This window comes from Phoenix dactylifera, chromosome 13 (assembly GCF_051530095.1).
Source record: "Phoenix dactylifera cultivar Ajwa chromosome 13, Ajwa_hap1_PhDact_Kaust_v1.1, whole genome shotgun sequence".
Lineage (NCBI taxonomy): Eukaryota > Viridiplantae > Streptophyta > Magnoliopsida > Arecales > Arecaceae > Phoenix > Phoenix dactylifera.
In genome coordinates this window covers 21,318,231-21,338,028 of record NC_143202.1, presented here as the reverse complement: position 1 = coordinate 21,338,028, position 19,798 = coordinate 21,318,231, and the positions used below count along the sequence as shown (strand labels likewise).

The 19,798-nt window shown below is 37.9% G+C and overlaps 1 protein-coding gene across 2 annotated transcripts; it reads right to left on the bottom strand.

Annotated features, from left to right (window-relative positions):
• Window positions 1-317: 317 nt before the first annotated feature.
• Window positions 318-11,584, bottom strand: LOC103723157 (uncharacterized). 2 transcript variants are annotated; one of them, XM_026799991.3, is made up of 3 exons: window positions 11,396-11,584; window positions 10,190-10,335; window positions 318-690 (listed from the first exon to the last, which is right to left on the bottom strand). In XM_026799991.3, exons 2-3 carry the CDS (start codon window positions 10,261-10,263, stop codon window positions 468-470), a joined length of 297 nt encoding a protein of 98 aa, XP_026655792.3. In that variant the 5' UTR covers window positions 10,264-10,335; window positions 11,396-11,584; the 3' UTR covers window positions 318-467. The 2 variants fall into 2 exon arrangements, with proteins under 2 accessions (XP_026655792.3, XP_008812204.3); XM_008813982.4 differs by having other exon boundaries at window positions 10,190-10,332; window positions 11,396-11,583.
• Between the last annotated feature and the right edge of the window lie 8,214 nt (window positions 11,585-19,798).

Here is a 19,798-nt window from a genome sequence, read left to right as displayed (position 1 = left end):
TTCAAGAGGCTTGTAGATACTGCTATTCCTCCTTCCAGCAGTTCATGGTGCATCGAGCTCTTCACACGAATCAAAGTGAACCCAGATATACACAGTTCTCAAAACATGATGAATATGATTGCTTATGACGTCTAAATTTCATAGCCACAACTAATTATGTTCAAAAAACTATAGAATAGAGCTAAAATCATGCCAGCCTGCTTGTCCAAGCAGGCACTCGATGAGAAACATATGCTAAGCATCAAATGGTGGTGAGGTATATGAGATATGAGATACAAGTTCAAATTGAAAGAATCTAAGAGAAACATCAAACAAGGTATTAGAACATTAAGTATCTTGCTTATTCTCACTATGTTAAATAACACAAGACATGAATCCACTTTAAATAAAAGCCTTCAATATTTTATAAAGCTTTATACAACAAGAGAAGCACAAAGGTGGATGTGGTGCAAGGAATTTGCTAAAAATTAGCTCTCAGTATCCACTGAAGCATTTGCTGCATTTTGTGTTTCCAGAAGCTTCATTTGGCGTTCTGCATGTTCTCTTTCGCACTGGCTGATTCCCATAATAATATCAAGCATAGTGCCAGTAGTACCAAAAAAGACCAAGGGTGCCAAAGACTTCTTCCGTATCCCCACTGGGATGGCAACTAAAGCCCCAGCTACTGAGAAGAACCATGTACCAAGCGCACTGCAAGCAAACATGAACATTGAATACTCTGCTTTTACCACTGACCCTAACAGATCTAATTCTGAAGAAAATCAATAAGGAATATATTATTTCATTTCATCTAGTTATTTTAGAAAGAAAGTTTGAATTAATTTGATGTAGTATAATAAGATTCTGGAATATTAGAAATGGTTAAAAGTAAATAAGGAGATCCTTGTTTGAGCTGTACTTGGAATGGATTCAATGGAATTTAGTATAATATCTTGGAAGGTTAATTAGGACTGGTTGACCTATGAGGTCATGAATAGAGGTGTCAACAGGTAACGTTTGGCCGTAACCATACCCGAACCTAAAATATATTTGTTAGATCCAAACCCAATTAAAACTCTACACTCATACCTAATATTGGACCCTAAAGAAGGTCAGGTACGGGTCAAATTTCATGCAAAAATTGGATATTTAATATGTTATTTTGGTATACTTGAAGACTTTTTTTTTCAAATTACTTAATGTACCTAAAGTATTACCTCATGAACTGTGAAGCATGAAAATATTAAAAAATAATAAAAAAATATCTATAAAAGGGAGCATCTGTTCAACTATTGCTTTTGTTATCTAAGCATCCATGTAATCAAAAAACATGAACAATGAAAAAATCCTACAATAATCAAGCTTAGTATAAAACTAGCATATAGCTTGCACAATGCATGATGTACTATTTTTTCACCATTTTCCAACTCTTCTTAAAATGTAATATAAAAATGTAACAAATTACAACAAATAGAATGCTTCAATAGCCAAATTTCTCTTGCACATTGAGCAATGAACTTTAATGATTGTTGAGCAAAAACTTCCGTAATTAATACTGGAGTCCACATAGCAAATGGAGAAATCTGCACAATCCGAGCCTCCATGCAAAAACTCATGTCATTAATATTGGTGTCATCAACTCGACCTCCCACGATGGGCGGGATATTTTTTTTCTCCTTCCTCCAACTATTTTCAAAATACAATATGATAATGTAACAAATTATAATAAATAGAAAACTTCAATAGCCAAATTTCTATTGCACATTAAACAATGAACTTATATGATGACCAAGCACATTAATATTTTTGTCATTAATACTAGCATCCACGTGGCAAATGGATAGCTCTGCACAAGCTAAGCCTCCATTTTAGATATATATAAAATAGATATAGATCACAACATACATATTACAAAAGGACTGCAACAAATAACATGGCTAGGAATTTGGTAGAACAAAATGAGTTACAATTTCATTTCTTTCTACTTGATTATTTTTCTTTTATGATAAAAAATAACAAACACCCACATATTAATATATGTATGTATTTATATATTTATGTGTGAGCATATATATGTATAGATATATATACATATGCTCGGGTTAGGTTTTAGGTTTTTAGGTATAGATCTATCTAAACCCAAAACCCGACCCAATAAAACTTAGGTCTAATTTCAGAATCCATATCCAACCCAATTGCTATTGAGTTTATTTTTCATACCCAAATCCTATATTTGGGGTTGGTTTTGATTTGGGTTAGCAGGTTATGAACCTCCATGGTTCCATTAATACCCCTGTTCATGATCTGTGGATCTTATTTGAGTGTCCAGGGATTTACAAATAGGAGGATTGATGAAATGGAGCGGCATATCAGAAATTGAATTCAATTTGAATTTGGAGGCCATTTTCCCTCGAAGGAAATCAGAAGTCCTCCCTCTAAATTACCTTTGTCCTTATTTTCTCTCGTTTTAACATTGCGACTAGTGTGATCTTATCATATACCAATACACATACATACTACTCATATGATAAATATGAAACTATGACATATGGGCAGATTACACAATCAAGTGCATCTTGTTTGGTCTTATACCAGTTCTTTTTCATCTTTAGGTTTTTGTTGTCATGTCTCGAATAGAAAGATTGATTTGTATGTGAATATAAATGCCTAGCATGTTCGAACTTCATTACAGATGACAATGGTTGCATGTGAAAAAATCATATGAACTACCAGGTCAGATAGTACTATAAGATGCAAATAAGTTATCCTTGAAGTTACGAAGTTTCCTATCCTAACATTGTATGCCTAGTATCTTATCCTATGTGCGTGTTTTGGTCGCTTAAACTTCCATCTCTTCCATAATTTATCTCAGTAGCAGTTTTGTTCAAAAATTTTGATGCCTTGCTAAGAAAATTTTTTTTGTCATAGTTATATTTAGAAGAAACCGTTGCTGCTTATAATGTGAGCTGAATCCTACTAGCAACAATTGCATTGAGATTTTTTTATGAATTAAAACTACAATATGCATAGATCTCACAATCATACTGAACCATATAAGCTTTCGGTTTGTTGGATTATCCTGTTCTATGCTTTCATGTTGAACAGACATTAACTTGGTGAAACAAGACCACTTCATGTGCATGCCTTAAAGTCTACAGCAAAAAATTCTCAAGAAAAGATGCCTTGAGTTTGCCTATTTAGCTAATGCATGCGAAAAGAAAACAGGTGTAAGTACTTGTAATCCATGCAATAGGATGCAAAGGATTTTATTGAAAAAATTGAGAAAGTATAGGCTGGATGATGAAAAAGGCTATAATTATATCAGTTGGCTTCCTTCAGCTGTATTCCAGAAAGTTGGGGATTTAATGATTTCTTGTGGCATTAGCTAGGTGAATTTCGAAGTGCCTGCTATCAGCATGACCATCCACATTCCTTCTGATTATCATGGTTTGCTGGCTCATATGTCTCTAATATTAGTGATATATAAATAAGGTTCAAACTACAATTTTTTTTTTTCTTCAGGAAAAGAGAGGCAAAGCTCAACTACAAATGCTAAGAACATTGCACCTAAAGTTCAGTCACAGCTTTTCGGTATTTTTCTAAGCTATAGATCAAGAAAATTGTACAATAAATTGATTAGAATGAGTTGCCTCTGAAATTAATTTGCATTCTTGAGAAACAGAACAATACTCTAGTCCTCAGAGAATTTTAGGCTATTCTACCACATTAGTAGAATCAGTTCTATTGACAACTCCAACGAGGTCACCAACCTCCGTCATTCCAAATATTCAAGCATTCCCCTACAATGGAATCAACAAGATTACCATGTTCTACATTATGTGTAGCGGCTTATTCCACTCGCCCACATTTTAATAATTATTTAGGGGTCATTAATAACACCTAACAGCTTAATTGCATGATATATTCAATGCAAGTATGAAGGTGTGAAAAGATGTGACTGAAGGATGAAAAAGTATTAAGGTATTGTAGGTATCCATGGTGTTCCCTGCAACTGAAGATTTTCAGGATATCAAAAAGTTACCTTTCTAGGGATTAGGAATCTAGGAGCAACAGCTTATGCCAATTTCTCCCACTCCTCTTGACTTAGAAACTCCCACCATGCAGAGACATCTCATGGATTCAGGGACCACACCCAAATAGGCCCTAAATGGAATCATGATTCAAGATATACGGAGTCCATAAAGATGAATTACTAAAAGCACATGTGTTTCTAGTCTCTCATATAATTTCTTTCGGATTCTCCTTCCCTCAAAGCATTTTAATTTGAAGAAAACAATGGCAGCACTTGCTGAAGTTTACAAACTCATTAAAGAAATTATTGAATTAACGTTCCACTGAAACAGAAGTCACTAGCAGAAATTATTAATCTTGTGTTTGGAGGAGGAAAAACTGTTATCAGAGAAAACCATGAATGTTACTCTCCTTACATGAAACCATGTTATTAATAGGTGCCAATATTTAAAGTTCATTCCAATTTCCTCCAAGCGCAAGGTCTACTTATCTTATTGGAAAAGAATAAGACGATCTAACCAATCATAATTATATTATTGTGTTGAAATGAACTTGGCATTAAATAGAAAGATAAGATCCATAAGATTTATGGCCAAGGATTAAGGTATCAAACAAGGCTTGCTGTCCCAATACCGAATCTCGTACAGGTACCATCCTAATACAATGTCAATGTGCTTGTTACAGGGGTTGGTTTGGCATATTGATACTCGGCATGCCTTCTATACCATATACTAGTTTGGTACTACTACCGTATGGTATTGTTGGTACGCATTGCTGCTGACCGCTATGGCATACCATGTACCAAATGTTGCATCCATGCTAGTCATGGAATGGCATGGAACTGTGGGGCACCATACTACATTATGTCATGACGTACCATGGCAGTCACATGCTAAGACACATCTGTGAAAATGGGTCTATGCCAATCCATCTTGGTCTTTACCAAGTGTGCTGACAAAAAATTTTTAAACAACTATAATCAAAAAACTAAGAAATATAAAGAAAACTGAGAAAATAATCATTACACAAAAAGTGAAATACAAAATATCAAATACGCAGTATGTTAATAGGAAGTACCAACTTAACAACTTTCAATACTAATTCACTAATAGATCTGTTTCTCCATACTCAAACATTGTGAAGATCCTTAAGGTGGGGGCTTAGGTGGCCTCTAGGCGGTTGTCTTGGATATTGGTTAGCCACCATGCACCAATATGGGCCACCATGCACCAATATGGGCCACCATGCACCAATACGGACCACCATGCTTTGGTTTGTACCATTCACAGGTATGCACCCTATAATCGAGTCTATACCTGACCCTGGAATGTGTATCACATAGTGTTGACTGTGAACCTAAATATTTATTTACGAAATCATTTAGTTCAGTCATCAATTAAATATTTTTAAGAGTGGCAATATTGAGATCATAGGTCACCCGGTAGCAATCAAAGTATCAAACCAATGGAACAAGAACCACTTCTCCAACCAGCCATACCTTGACCCTTATCGTGAAAATGAGAATTATATATGCAGAAATCTCATAGGCCACAGGTTATTTAGAAGGAAACTTTCAACAAACATTCACTATGGGCAAGACTAATCATGCTTCAATAAAGGCTAAGAACTGCATCCTCATCCTGCCATGGGGACATGCAAGTTAAAATCCTCTTTTTTGTTGTGGAGGCAAAGATAGAGATCTCCATTCCACCTATGCTTGTGCACTCACCGGACTTTGCCATGTGACACCCAAGAAGGAACCAATGTTTGCCTGTGTATTTCTCTCAAGAGAAATTAATATTTGCCTGTGCATTTCTCTCGCTCATGCTGTCCACCATCAAAGCCGTATGCTAAAGCTTGAACTTGAGCATGATTCAAGCCCAAACTTAGTTTTTACTTGTACAAGCAAACGATTTATCACTGAAAACTGAGAGCAAGCACGATATTGCCTGCTAAGCTAAGTTTGAGCGTGTGTTTAATCTCAGATTGAGCTTGACCACCCATGTAGCATGACCAACCTGAGTCCAAATGGTTTAGCTTGGCTTCTCTGCAGCCTAGCATCATGTGCACATGCACAAAAAATGGCTTCTTAAGTAATAGCTTTAGGATTAAAGTGCTTTCAATCTCATGCCATCATAAAATTAAGGGTAAGCCAGAAGAGTTCTGATGTGCCATTTTGGTTATATGGAGACTTTTAATAGCATTTTCATTGTTCCTATTTAAAAAACCCATTCTTCCTACCATGTGTGCAAGGTGAAGTTTGGTGGATCTATCATGCTAGGATCCTTTAACGTGCAGAACATTATAACGTGTGAAGTCAAATAGTAGGTGGTGGTTAAGAATTGTTTTCACTTAGCAAGTGGAACGTGCTTGTCCGTGGATAGAACATATATCAAGTGAAAACATATTCATCAAAGGACATAATATGGATTTTCCTCTTGGTTTGTGACTTGAAATTGTCTTAAGTGAAAATAAATAAGACAAAGTTCAGTTAGGGGCCTTTTATTTAGGAAACCTAGAAGAACTAGGTTAAGACTAGTATTTGGAGAGAAAAAGAGAGAGAGAGAGAGAGAGAGAGAGAGAGAGAGAGAGAGAGAGAGTTCCCAATATACTGAATGATGTGGAAGTGGGATATGGCATTCTCGTGGAATGCTATATAAATAGACCACTTCATCAAGTGAATAGGATCATATAGATGAAGTTAACATTTGCCAATCAATAAAGGTTTTCATAATCCATTGATGAAGATAACATCCTTAGGTCATCATCATGTTTCCCATAATCCATCAATTACGATCGTTTATATAAAATAAGCAATTATGCAACTAATGTTTGTAATAATAAACTACCTCTAGAATGACAACCCACATATACAGAAGGATTTCTGCAACGAGACAATATATGGAAATTAAAAAAGTTCGATCACCATAGCTGACACATTATAATTGAGTTTAGCATGCATGTAATTGAACAAGTAACGGTGACATATCCATTGAATTTTTGTCATTTTCACTTCTTCACATAATTGAAAATATTTTTTAGGAATCTCCATGATCCCAAAAAAAAACAAAAAAGGAAGAAATAATTTTACATGTTCAAAAACTTTCTATAATTTCTAGCTCATTTGATGGCACTATCTTATTGTGTGCTAAAGAATTAGTGCTTAAATAGCCAAATCCCAAATCACCAAAAAAATATCAACTACTTCATTGGACAAAATATTAGAGCCTTCAAGACACAAGAATTGAATTGGAATTTTGTCTCATTTGCAGTCAACCATTCTACAAAGTATTAACAACAACAAAACCTCTTCTTGTTGAATTGAGGAGCACAAATTATTGATAGATTAAAAAAGAGTGGCCTCCTGCATGAGGCTCTCACCACTACGAGATTCGGGTAGGGTTAGATGTATGTAGCCTAAGGCTGGAATCGGGCTTGGGTCGGGCCGACTTCAAGTTGGACCAATTTCGGGTTGGGCAAGGGGCTAGGCCTGAGTAAATTCAGATTGGGCTTGGGCTAAAAATTAAGGCTCATACATATTTCAGGCCATGCTTGGGTAGCTGTTTGGCTCGGCCCAAACCCAGCCTAAGCCTGAGCCCAAACTAAGCTCGATAACCAAGCCCAAAGTCAAGCCTAAAGTTAGCCTAGAATTACTTGCTAGGCTAAGGATGCTACTTTCAGTTCTCTAAAAGAGACCAAATCTCTATTCGAAAACCCTCACCCATCCCATCGGTATTTTTTCTCTCTGCTTCCGCTGCCTCTCCGCCCTCATCAAACATGATCGCTAGTCTATGTCTCCCTGAAGATCTAACCTCATCACCGATCGACGATCTAAGCAAGGCAAAGGCGAGTAGGCAATCTCCTATCATTGGTGGATGACTCTGAACTTCTGCACCAACAAGAAGATCGTTAAGGAGGTGGCGATCATCCTATCAAAGTGGCTCTAAAACAAGCTCTCTGAGTTCTCGACCCCCAAATGCGCCGGATCCAACATGACTCCATGCATTCTCCCGCAATCTCTAGGTGGAGGAGTGCGAGCATCGCATGGACTTTGTCCCCGAGATCACATTGAGGTTAAAAAGGAAGACCATGGAAATGCTCACCTCCCTCGGCATGGTTGACCTCCCCGATGTCGAGAAGCAAACCTAGAATAACGGAGGTAAGTTTAGAGGGAGGTGGGCGTACCCATTTTTTTTTGTTATATATTTTATATTTTTGCTTTCGCTTGCCTCCATGGCAGTACTGGAGAGAGCTCCCTCATTCTCTATCCAGCAATTGCAATTCGAAGGACGCAGCCTCTGGCTGACATGATCATGGTGGTGCTGCTCACCCTCCTCTTGATAGCAGCCACTAAGGTCTGTCTCGAGGAGAAATTCGGAGTTATAGCTACAGGTCTGCTACACTCTCCCTTTCGGTCTTCTCTCGCTGGTCTACTATGCGATCTATTATGGTCTGTTTGAGGGTCGACCTGATTGGATTTCAAGTCAGGTTCGGGCCTGGGCTTGAGTCGGGCTCGAGCATGGATTTTCTAAGATTTTCGGGTCTAAGCCCGGCCAAAGCCCTAAAAAAAATTGGGTTGGACTCAGGTAGGAGCATGGCCCAGTTCGACCAGTCCATTTCCAGTCCTAACGTAGCCTTACCCCCATGTGATGAGTTTCTATGTTCCGAACTCCTGACACCCAAGTCACAATGAAGCAACCTTAGTATTGCACCAAGGCTCACCCTCTAAATTATTGATTGATAGATTAACAATAAAAAAGTATTACCTTTTCTACAATGGTGAGACTATTTCATATGCTTAACATTAGTAAACAGTCGTACCTTGTGTTGGTTAAGATTTATATTCATAATGCCATTAAATCTTTTTTTTTGTTGATGGACTAATCCAAATCAAATATTGGTTTCAATCCTAAATTGATCAAAACCTAGAAAAAGGTTGATATATATATATATATATATATATATATATATATATATTGCAATATCACTAATAAATCGATTTTTAACAGGTGAAATCTTCACATGGGCCCATAGTGAGGGAAATTTCATTGTCTAAGCATAACTACTATTAGTGCTTGTTGCAGCTTGCAGGTCTTTCAAACATAAATTTTAACAGCTTCAGTGTCTCAACTCTCAAGTAAAACTTAGTGCCAACCTTAAATAACCTTACAATAATCTATTATATGTTTTCTCCAAGTCTATGAAAAATCATAATTTGGACCTTGCTATGACTAGTTGTCAACCCAATAACATTGCTCTTCAAGACTTAAAATTGTCCATGCACATCAAGGACATTACTATGAGACTAAATTACTAAAGGAAATGACTAAAGTCATGGACAACACTAAGCATAAGATAAGGCATAACATTACTTTCTCAGTTTTTCCCTCGATGGGTCTTATGTGATGATATGGGTAACATTGTTGTGCACTCAATTCAATACCCAAACTTTCTTTTCTTTTTCGTCATAACTTCATTTCACAACTTGATGTATACATATTGTGAAACAGCATGTAATTGCTCTCACTTCATTCTAAAATAACCATGTTACTTGCTTGCTAGATGCGAATCATTAACATAAATGCCAGGTAAAAAAAGCCCACCTAATCCTTTCTAGTTAACTAGAGAGATATCTACTTCCAAAGGTAAAAATATTAAGCTAAAAAAATTGGCTGTTTCTCAAAGATAGATATTCAATAATATCATAGTTTATATATAACATTGGATCATATGGTAACATGAGATCCTTTGAACATGTAGCGGCATTGACACATTTTCAATTAACCACATTGCTTTTATATTTTCTGTATATCAGAGACATTTAACTCTACTGGTAAAAGGAAAAAAATGCACTTTTGAAAAGGCACAGATCCTTATCTAATACTGGTCAAAATTGGATTTTTATGAGAGAGATCCGTAATTGATGTCAGAAAAAATTCTATGGCTAATAAGAATGGACATTTTCTATTGCATTAGTGTCATGTATCCCAACAGCCAAATCAAACTCTTTAAAATTCCTTTCTGGAGAAAGATCATTGTAATACGGTCTTGTTCTTGTTAGCTTTCTACAAAGATTTGCAAAGGTTTCAAAAATAAAGATTAATTGATTAACCTTTAAAAAAAACTTTGAAATTAATTAGATAAGATGTAAGATTGGAAAAGGAAAGAAAGAGATTACTTGGAAACTGAGCAATCCTCGAGTTGCTTGACATTATCTTGTGTGCCACCAAATCCTCCCCCAATTGTTGCCATCTTCTCCTCCCTCCTTTCCTACTTCTTCCCTCTTCTCTTCTAGCTTTTCTTCTCTTGCTTTCCAGAACCCTGCTAAAGAAATATAGCTTGTCATGTAGTCAGTCGGGCTTGGATCATGTTTGTTAGATTTAAGTTTAAGGGGCTAAAGTTAGTTTTTTATTTTTTTGTCTACTTTCTGTCTAATTCCAATTAGATGTCTAAATCCAATTAGATTGGGTTTATTTCTATGAAATTCATACATGATATTACTAGTGATTTGGTTTTAGTTCAGGACACTGGAATTATACATGAACCCTCATGTGGCCATTTAAAAGATATTGACAAATTGTTACAGAGACAACATTAACAGTGCATGCATTCAACGATACATTCATCATTATAAATAGAAGACTGCTCCAACCAATAATTAACGTGTTGTCCTTATGCATTCATTGATCAATTGAGATGAATGCTAGGTGACAAACTTGGACACAAAAAATGGATGGCATGTCCTTAATAGCATGATCTATGAAGCTTATTTGGACATCAAATTCATGAAGATTTTTTTTTTAATCAAATGCCAGATAAATTTGTTGGAACTTTCAGTGCTCATATAAGTTCGTAAAATAGGCCTAGGCTTTAAAATGAGTGTAGAAGCATTCAAGATTTTTTGCATGAAAGTTGAAATGAAGGATTCCTTTGTCATAATCAAGTTGACTCTACAACTCCCAGTACCAAGCAAGGATAGATAAAAGAGTCAACGTTAACCAAGTTTGAGGAAATTATTGCCGAAACCAACACAAGCAACAGTCCACAGCAACATCAGTCATTGACCACTAAAAATAACATTAGTCAGGCATTTCATCGAACGGTGAGAATGCATGCTATGCTCCTAAAAGAAAGACCGATGATACCGTGAGGCTGGAAAGATGGTAATTCATGGTATGCTAGTTTTATTGAACCGATAGTTGGCGCAGCGCAAAAACAAAAGAGAGATGACGCGCTGGTGAGGGGACGGGAGGGAAATGGGGAAGCGAAGGAATCATCGTCGGAGAAATTAGAGGAGAAATGTGCTACCGTGAACCGGAGAAGAAAGAGATCAAGAAAGGCAGGGTAAAAACAAAGGAAAAGACGAGGGCAATTACGGGCTTACCAGGATCTCGAGGACGGTGAGGTTTCGACGACGGTTGGGAAGGCTCCCAAGTCGGCTCTGCGCTGCCGTAGATAAGGAGATGAGGAGAGTTGGCCAGGGATTGACAGAACTCAGAAGGTAGCAAAATACCCCAGGAAAAATACCTCGTATAACTCGGAGGCTTCCCAAGGGTGAAGATTAAAAAATATTTGGACTATTTAAGATTGATCCAATCTTAATATTCTGACTCAAGCTCGGCTCTATTTAAAAAATAATAAAATAAATAATAAGATTGATTTGACTCGACTCAAATACCAGTCAAACCTAATATAGCTTGAATTAAAGCTTTGTCATAAATAATATGTATGTATGTATGTATGTATGTATGTATGTATGTATATGATTAAGCTGTAGATTTTCGAGTCGAGTAATTTGCTATTTAAGTTCAATTTGAAAAATTATTTAAGCAACTCGAGCTCAACTTAAGTTTGGTAGTAGTCAATTCGAGTTGAGCTTGAATTCAAATAGAGTTCGAGTAGTTCGCAAGCTGCTCGTCTCATTTATATCTTTAATTTGAAAAAAAAAAATTTATAAAATTTTTGATAATTTTATAAATATAATAAAAAACATAAAGTATATTGAAATATAAGAATATATAAACTAAAAAGATAAATATACCAATAAAGCATACAATATATATTTAAAGCTTTATATAAAATTAGGAGGGTGAGGTGGCAGTGGACGATGGCAAGGAGGAGGAGGATGATGTGGTTGAGGTGGTGGAGCCCCGGTGGTGTTTTTTTTTATTTGTTGTGATCGGGCAATGTCCATAGTTTTTTTTTTTTTTTAAGGAAAGGAAATTAACTTACTATGATGCGTGTATGTTTGAGTATGATGCCATTGAGGGCAGCTATGCCAGAAATTATATAGCAAAAAAATAAGAGACCTCTCGGCGATCTTCTTTGGTGTGTGCACCGGAGGATATTTGTTCCATAGGGTTATTCCTCACATGAGTTAGCCCTCCATTGCAAGTTGTTGCTGGAAATTGGACCCGGGAGCGGTCGTCTGTCGAGGAGGGGGAGCGGCAGGTGGACACAGGGGAGTTGCGGTCCGTCGGCGGGCGGCGTCCTCCGTCGGGGTGCCTGCAGAAAAGCCGGTGGCCGGGTTTTCCGGCGCCGGCCCTCCGATGCTTAAGTCAGAGGGGGCAAACTGTATTTTAAGGAGAAAGAGGAGCAGTATTCTTAGAGTTTCCTGTGTCCAACCCCCCTTTGAGAAGCAAGGGTTCCCTTTTATAGGGGGGTCGGTTTACCTGTGATGTGATGGGGCGAGACCGTTGTACGGCTCGGCATATTGCTTGGACTGGCACACGATCGGGTAAATCATTGCATTGATGTCGGAGGTAAGGCCGAGATCAGAGACTTATCACAGTTGACTGGACTCTGCTGAGCTGATTTGCCGTGGAGAGCTGTGGGTCCGTAGATAATAGGAGCCATGCGCATTAATTGTTGAGTAAGCCGGAGGTGCGCATTAATTATTGAGTAAGCCGGAAATTCGCATTAATTGTTGAGTAGGCCGGAGATTCGCATTAATTGTTGAGTGAACCGGGGGTTTGCAGAGGTCATGCGTAATAAATGCTGGGGCAGTGGCAGGATATGGCCCTTGGCCGGACCTCGGAAGGGTACGGCCGTAGTAGGTGGTCGACAAGAATAGACCTCGGGTGTCGGGAATTCTTCAGGTCGGAGGTTCTGAGGTCGGACGTTCCGAGGTCGGACGCCGACTTCGGTTGTCCAAGGTCGATGGCTATGCGGCTTCTTAGGGGCGGGGTTACTATATTGCTGGGGGAAAACCGTATTCCCCCAACACAAGTAATTCACTTTTGTAGTCCACCAAGTCATTTAGATAGTTAAACACTGCAAGCTGCTGAAACATCCATCCATCTAGGGGACGCTCAAAGGCCACGTTAATCTAGTCAAATTGTTGGGATGAGTTTTTCTTCGGGGAGCACGAGGGTCGCACTTGATCCACTGCACACTCTTTGGACATGTTTGGTTTGCTGGAAGATTTTTTTTCACTAGAATATTTTCTTGGAATGACGATTTCTGAAAATATGATGCCCGAAAAAATAATTTTGACATATTTAGTTGATCATGAGAAAGTGACACATTTCAAAGTGACTTACATTTAGTTGAGCATCTAGTTTACTGAGAAAGTTATATGAAATACCTATTATACCCTTAATAAAGAAAAAGATCTTATCTATGGATTTTAATGGCTTAAGAGTACTTTAGAAAAAAAAAATCCAATTTTTAACCGGTGAAAAGGTAGCTTTTTTATATCCTCAATGAATTTTTCTTCCCCATGAAATATGAGCTCTTTCATCTTTTTTTCTTTAAAAACTTTAACCATATAAGACGCTTTTTTTTTTTCTGACCATTTTTTTTTTCTTTTTTTCCTCGACCAAACAAGCCCTTTGGTTGCCCCTAATGGGACTTTCTTTTCTAATTTTCAAGATATAAATGAGAAACGGAAATACCTTCCATGCTGCGGATTTGTGAGAAGAGATCCTTGTAAAATGAGCCAAGTCCTTTCCAAGTCTCTACTTCCCCCTGTAGAGCTTCTTTCTCAAGTTACACTTCCTGCCTTTCCCTGTCAACTACTATAGATTTTCAGGCTTTGAGGGACGACCATCGACATCCCCATGGCTGTGTAGAAGTGTAGCTTGACTTGCATTGTCTCGATATTGACTAAGTTTTACTTAACCATCTTTGACTATTGCAAATTTACCCTAGATCTTAAATAAATTAACTCGACCCACCTCCATTTTCAAGGAACAAAAGCTTTTCGCACGTAGATGTCTCGCAGTAACTTGTTTAGTTCTCGATGGATTTCACCTTATTGGCTTGAGTTATTGGTTTAGCAGCCTTGGTATTTTGAGGATCTATGTGGATAATTAGATTGAAAATTTTATTGAGTTCATGAAATAGGCCAATACAACTAGTAAAATTATAGAATTACATGATGAGCTGGGCCTATATTCATAAGTACGACAAATAGCTTTAGAGTAGATTGGCCCAAATCCCATATAAAGCAAAAAAAAATCTTTAAAACAGGGAGATCCACTTTGTATACTAATGCCTCTTCTTTCATTTTATCAAATATTATTGTTAACTTGTATAGTTCACATTTTTTTTTTGGCTCTACTCGTCAATTATACAGTAATAATTATTTTCACAATAAAAGTTATCCATATAGTAACAGCATTTAATTATGAAAGTTGGTTAGATAGCTAACCCTATTAGTCCGTTCCCTCAAGAGTAGGAGTATAACCTTTTTGGATTCGGGCTGGCCTACTCTAAAACTATTCCTGGATACTTATCATTATAGGCCTAGTCTAATTTGTAATTCTATAATTTTGCTAGCTGTGCTGGCCCAATCTATAAATTTTATATGATTTTCGGCCCAATTATGCAAGCAGCCCCAAAGATGACTAAATTCTGATAGATTTCATTAGTGCAAATTTTAGGCCTTTTCTTTTATTCAACAGATTTGGCGGTTTTTAGGCTCTTTTATTTTTTAAAAAAGAGATAAGCGGTGGGCATCACCTCTCAATCCACTTCAAATAATTGATTTAATAGATCAAAAGAAAGCAGCGTGCAGATTTCATGATCAAGGTGATGGACGTGGATATCCATCATAGATATACACAGGTCAACCTAACCCTTAGGCGATTGAGGTGGTCGCCTAAAGCCCCGGCCCAAAGAAGGCCCATCGTAAGGAACGCCTTAAAGACAAAATAGAAAGAAAAAAGACCTAATTTAGTAAGTTCACCTTAAGTTAGCCCACTGTAAGAAAGGCCTCAAAAACAAAACAGAAAGAAAAAAAGGCTTCTGTTAGTGAGTTTGCCTTAATCCCCCAAATGTATTGAGCCGCTCGGCCCGCTCCTGAGTATACACAGTAGAAGTTTGCGATCGTTTTTATATTATATCCACGTATAAAACATGCCTAAGAGAGTTTGAAGATTTTTACTATCATGATATAATTTTAGTTGTATTTCTTGTCTCGAGAGCCTCTAAGATCGCAGAAGGGCACTGTCCTTTAAACCTTACTCCCTACAGTCACATTAGGCCAAGTGCACGATCTTAGGAGCCTTTCTTGGCTCCCGAACTCCTGAAAATCCTGAACCAAGAGATCATATAAAGAATAGATTAAATGCTTTACACGTAAATTTGCTTCTTTTTTTTTTTTGCCTCCTCACTTGGAGTAGAGCCTATTTTTGAATATCAATAGTGGAAGGCTATAGTTTTAACGGCTAACACTAACTAGGCTACTATTTTAGTACCCTTGTTGAACTAGAACACGAAGAGGAGGGGGCGGGGCATTCGTTACTTAGATGCCTCTCCTTTTAAGAGCGAACTCTCTAAAGGGAGTCAGCTTCCTATCCACCTAGAGGAGAGAAGGGGCATCACAGTAGGAAAAGGACTAGATTTGGTTAAAGCTCAAGTCTTTCTTGACAGACCTAGACCTAGTTCAATTGGGTTTTACTAACCCAATTAAGGCTTAATTAAGTCTATAAATAGATCTTGTTTAATCCTATCAATAATTGAAAAAATAACCAATTAGAATCTCATTCTGATTAATAATTGGATATGCTAGATACATTATTGGGATAGATCAACTCATGTTCCTAGTATCACAAATAAGTGAATAACCTATCTCTTTAGGTCCGTAATATCACATATTAGCAACATGGCTCGATATAGAGATTTGGTGCCTATATAACATTGTTGAACTACTAGTGAGCTAAGATGAAACTAGTGGCCTCCTTATTTATGTACAAACTCTTCTGCTACAATTTGGTCCCCCATCATTTGACTGTCATTGCATGATCATTGAAAACTTAAGTGATGAACCTTAATCATATATTGTCATAGCCTAATAGGACTTAGGATCATATCAAAACACTTTTTAGGTAACTAATAGAGGGAGAAATCGGATTGATGCAGAGAGTAGTCCCTTACTCTGTATATCCTGTCAGTGCCTTACCTTGTCCTTGACTTGCAACCGCCACGACTCCTGCGTTATAGCCGCCCCTTTCTCTCTTTCTTTTGACTGCCTCGTGGACGGACAAAACTGTTCCTAAAAAATATTTTGCAAAATAATTAATTACTAAGCATAAAAAGTTTACGAACCAATTAATTATTTTCCAAAACATATATAATAACTTAGGCTCAGACTCCTGTATCTGATCATGTTTCTATTTCAATATGGATACAATGTCATGTAATAATGTTCTTAATGGATAGCTTGACCGTCACTCGTATTTGAACCAAGAAGATTGTGTGCTCCCTATCAAGAATATAATTTAAGTTATCCTGGACTATATGCTTGTTTGGCCCCAATTTGTTAATCCTTAGAATATAGCGTGATGTTTTATTCTTTAGGTCAAGTGACTAGTTTGCAATCTATGCATCTGATTCATACCTCAACCTTTAATAGTGATTTTCGAGGTAGATTGCCGAAGTTGCTAATTCAATAGCACATTTGAGTATCAATACGAGGTCCCATCTTGGTGGATGAGGAACTCTACATAGTCATACTTCAGTAGTAATATAGGTACGTTGTCCAACTTTATATATAGTGGTAAAAGCTATTTTTGAATGCTTAGGTATTCCACACTTTGACCGCATAGACAACTCTTAGGTTTTGAATGCTTAGGTATTCCACACTTTGACCACATGGACAATTCTTAGGAGGACTTGTGGACCTTTTTTTTTTTTTGGCTCTAGGGCAGATATCTAACACATACCCAATATATATTATATTCTAACTAATATTCAAAAAAAAATATATATATGACTTTTATAACATACATTAATCGGATAATATCCCACTTGCATTCAAAGCCATATGGGAGCTTTCCTCAGATCCATGCTATTTATATGTGAAACAAAGATCTTTCTCGTAAGTGATTTAGATAGTGGATTTGCTATATTTTTGGATGAAACAATTTTTATACACGTGCCTCCTTTTTTTGCAATATCTCTAAGCAAGTAGCACTTTCGTGCCACATACTTCATTTGATGATAAGACCTCGACTCCATACTTTGAGATGCGGCTCCTCTATTGTCACAAAATATTAAAAGGGCTACTTAAAGAAAGGGTAACTCTTGGCTCAAGAATGAACTTCCCTAGCTATACAATTTTTTTTGCCCCTTCAAAAGTAGTAATATATCCTACCTGATCTTATAGTCCACGATATATTTTCGAGGTGGAGGGTGCCCATAGTTACACTAAGAGACAAATAACCCCAAGGGGAAGGATTGTAGAGGCTCAAAAGAAGAATGATTTTAGCTAGGTGCAAACCCATATGAGAAATAATCTTCTTCAAAGTGTGATCCAGACATGAGGATATCATCAATATGTCATGACAAATAAATCTAGCCTAAGCCTACATTGGATTCAAGCTAGGTTTAGTTTTAGTGCAAGTATATAATTTTAGGCTTTTTAGATACACATGTTGTATTTGGCCCTTGGGATTTGGTCAGTTAGGTTTGGATTGGGCTAGGGGCTAGTAGGATTGGGTTAGAAATTGGATGTGATTGGGTTTGATTGGGTATGATCGGGTGTGATCAATTATGATTGGACATGATCAAGTATGATAGAATATGATTGGGCATGATATAATATGATTGGGTATGATCAAAGATGATTGAGTATGCTCGGATATAATCGGACATGATTGACTATCATAGAATATGATTAGGCATGATCTAATATGATCAAATATAATCAAACATGATTAAGTGTGACCAGGTATAATTAGGCATGATTGGGTGTGATCGAGTATAATTTGATGTGATTGGAAAGTTAGTTTTAGATTGGATTGGGTATGATTGAGCGTGATCGGGTATGATTGAATGTGATTCGATGGCTACATTTGGGTTGGATTAGCGTGATCAAATGTGATTCAGTATGATATGGTATGATCAAAGGTGATCTAATGGCTAGTTTTGGGTTAGATTGGCTAGCTTAGGGTTTAGGTTGGATGTGATTACGTACGATCAAGTATGATGCAATGTGATCGGATGGCTAGGTTTGGTTGAATTGGCTATATTTGGTTGGATCAAGTATAATCGAGTGTAATCAGATGGCCAGGATTAAGGTTATACACAACTAAGAAAAGTGATTATTTGCCCTGCTATAGCTAAAGAGTATCCACAGTAGTATGTGAAGATATTGGCCCACCGGTGAATTTCTAAATGCTCAAGTGCAATCTCTCTCTCTCACTCGCTCTTGCTCTTGCTCGCTCGCATACGCACACAACTTCCAAACATCTGATGAAACTTCACATATGTGCTCGCTACTTTGCCAACTTTTTTTCTTCCAAGCTGTTTTTCAAACCAAGTTAAATGGTTCTAACAAAAGGTAATTTAACAAAAGGAGAGGGTTCTTGCCATCCCGATTCCTTAGGGTATACTGGATAGGCTAGTATAGGTGGCGACTGGGTCGGCCAGGGTGCGCTTGGCTGACATACAGGCGGTGATAAGGGTTGAGGTGATGAGGCAGTGTGATGGTAGATGGATCTGGAGGATGCTGGTTCACCTACGAGTGGCATTGTTCATATAGAAGGTAGTCTGGGACTGCCTGCCGACTAGGGGTATGCTAGCCATGAGGGGTGTTAGGATTTTTTCATTGTGTGGGGAGTGTCCGGATTTGGTGGAGACTATCGGCCATGTTCTGTTTGAGTGCCCTAGGGCTGCTCAGGTGTGGAGGAGGGCATCTTTTTCCTTTCCAAGGCCCGGTGATATGCTAGGGGACTTTCTACGGCTGGTTAGGGATGCTACTCGATCTTCGAGCACTGTTGGTTGGGATATTGCTGTTGTTTATTTAGCTTATCACATTTGGCTGGACAGAAATGATAGAGTCTTCGAGAGCAGGAGGGCACCCCTGAGGTCTGTGGTAGAACGGGCTCTTCGTTAGGCTGTGGAGATCATTGAGGTTGCTGGATCTGATTCATCTGAGTTGGCTAGGGACATCTGAGACCCCCTCTTTGCTGTTACAGCGCCCAGGTTTGCTTTTGTCTCTTGGAAGCCCCCACTCTCGGCCATCTCAAGGTGAATTTTGATGGAAGTCTGCCCGCAGGGGGTGGGAGCGCGAGTGTGGCATTTATGATCAGAGACCACTGCTCCAGGCTGCTTGTTGCGGGGGGATGTTGTTCCTTCGAGGGTTCAGTTTTTGGGGCGGAGCTCAGGGCCGCATTGGAGGGGCTCTCATATGCGAGACATGTACTTGATGCCGGCTGTATCATTTTGGAGGGAGACTTAGTTGTATTAGTAGAGCGTTTACGGGAGGAGAGGTGAGGGGATGAGCACCCGCTCCTAGATGATACATGGTGCATGCTGCGGGAGTGCCGTGTTGTCCAGG

Coding starts and splice junctions, on each gene's coding strand:
- LOC103723157 (XM_026799991.3), bottom strand. CDS start 10,263: ATGGCAACAATTGGGGGAGGATTTGGTGGCACACAAGATAATGTCAAG. Junction 691..10,189: donor GAGGATTGCTCAGTTTCCAA/GTAATCTCTTTC, acceptor GTTTGCTTGCAG/TGCGCTTGGTACATGGTTCT.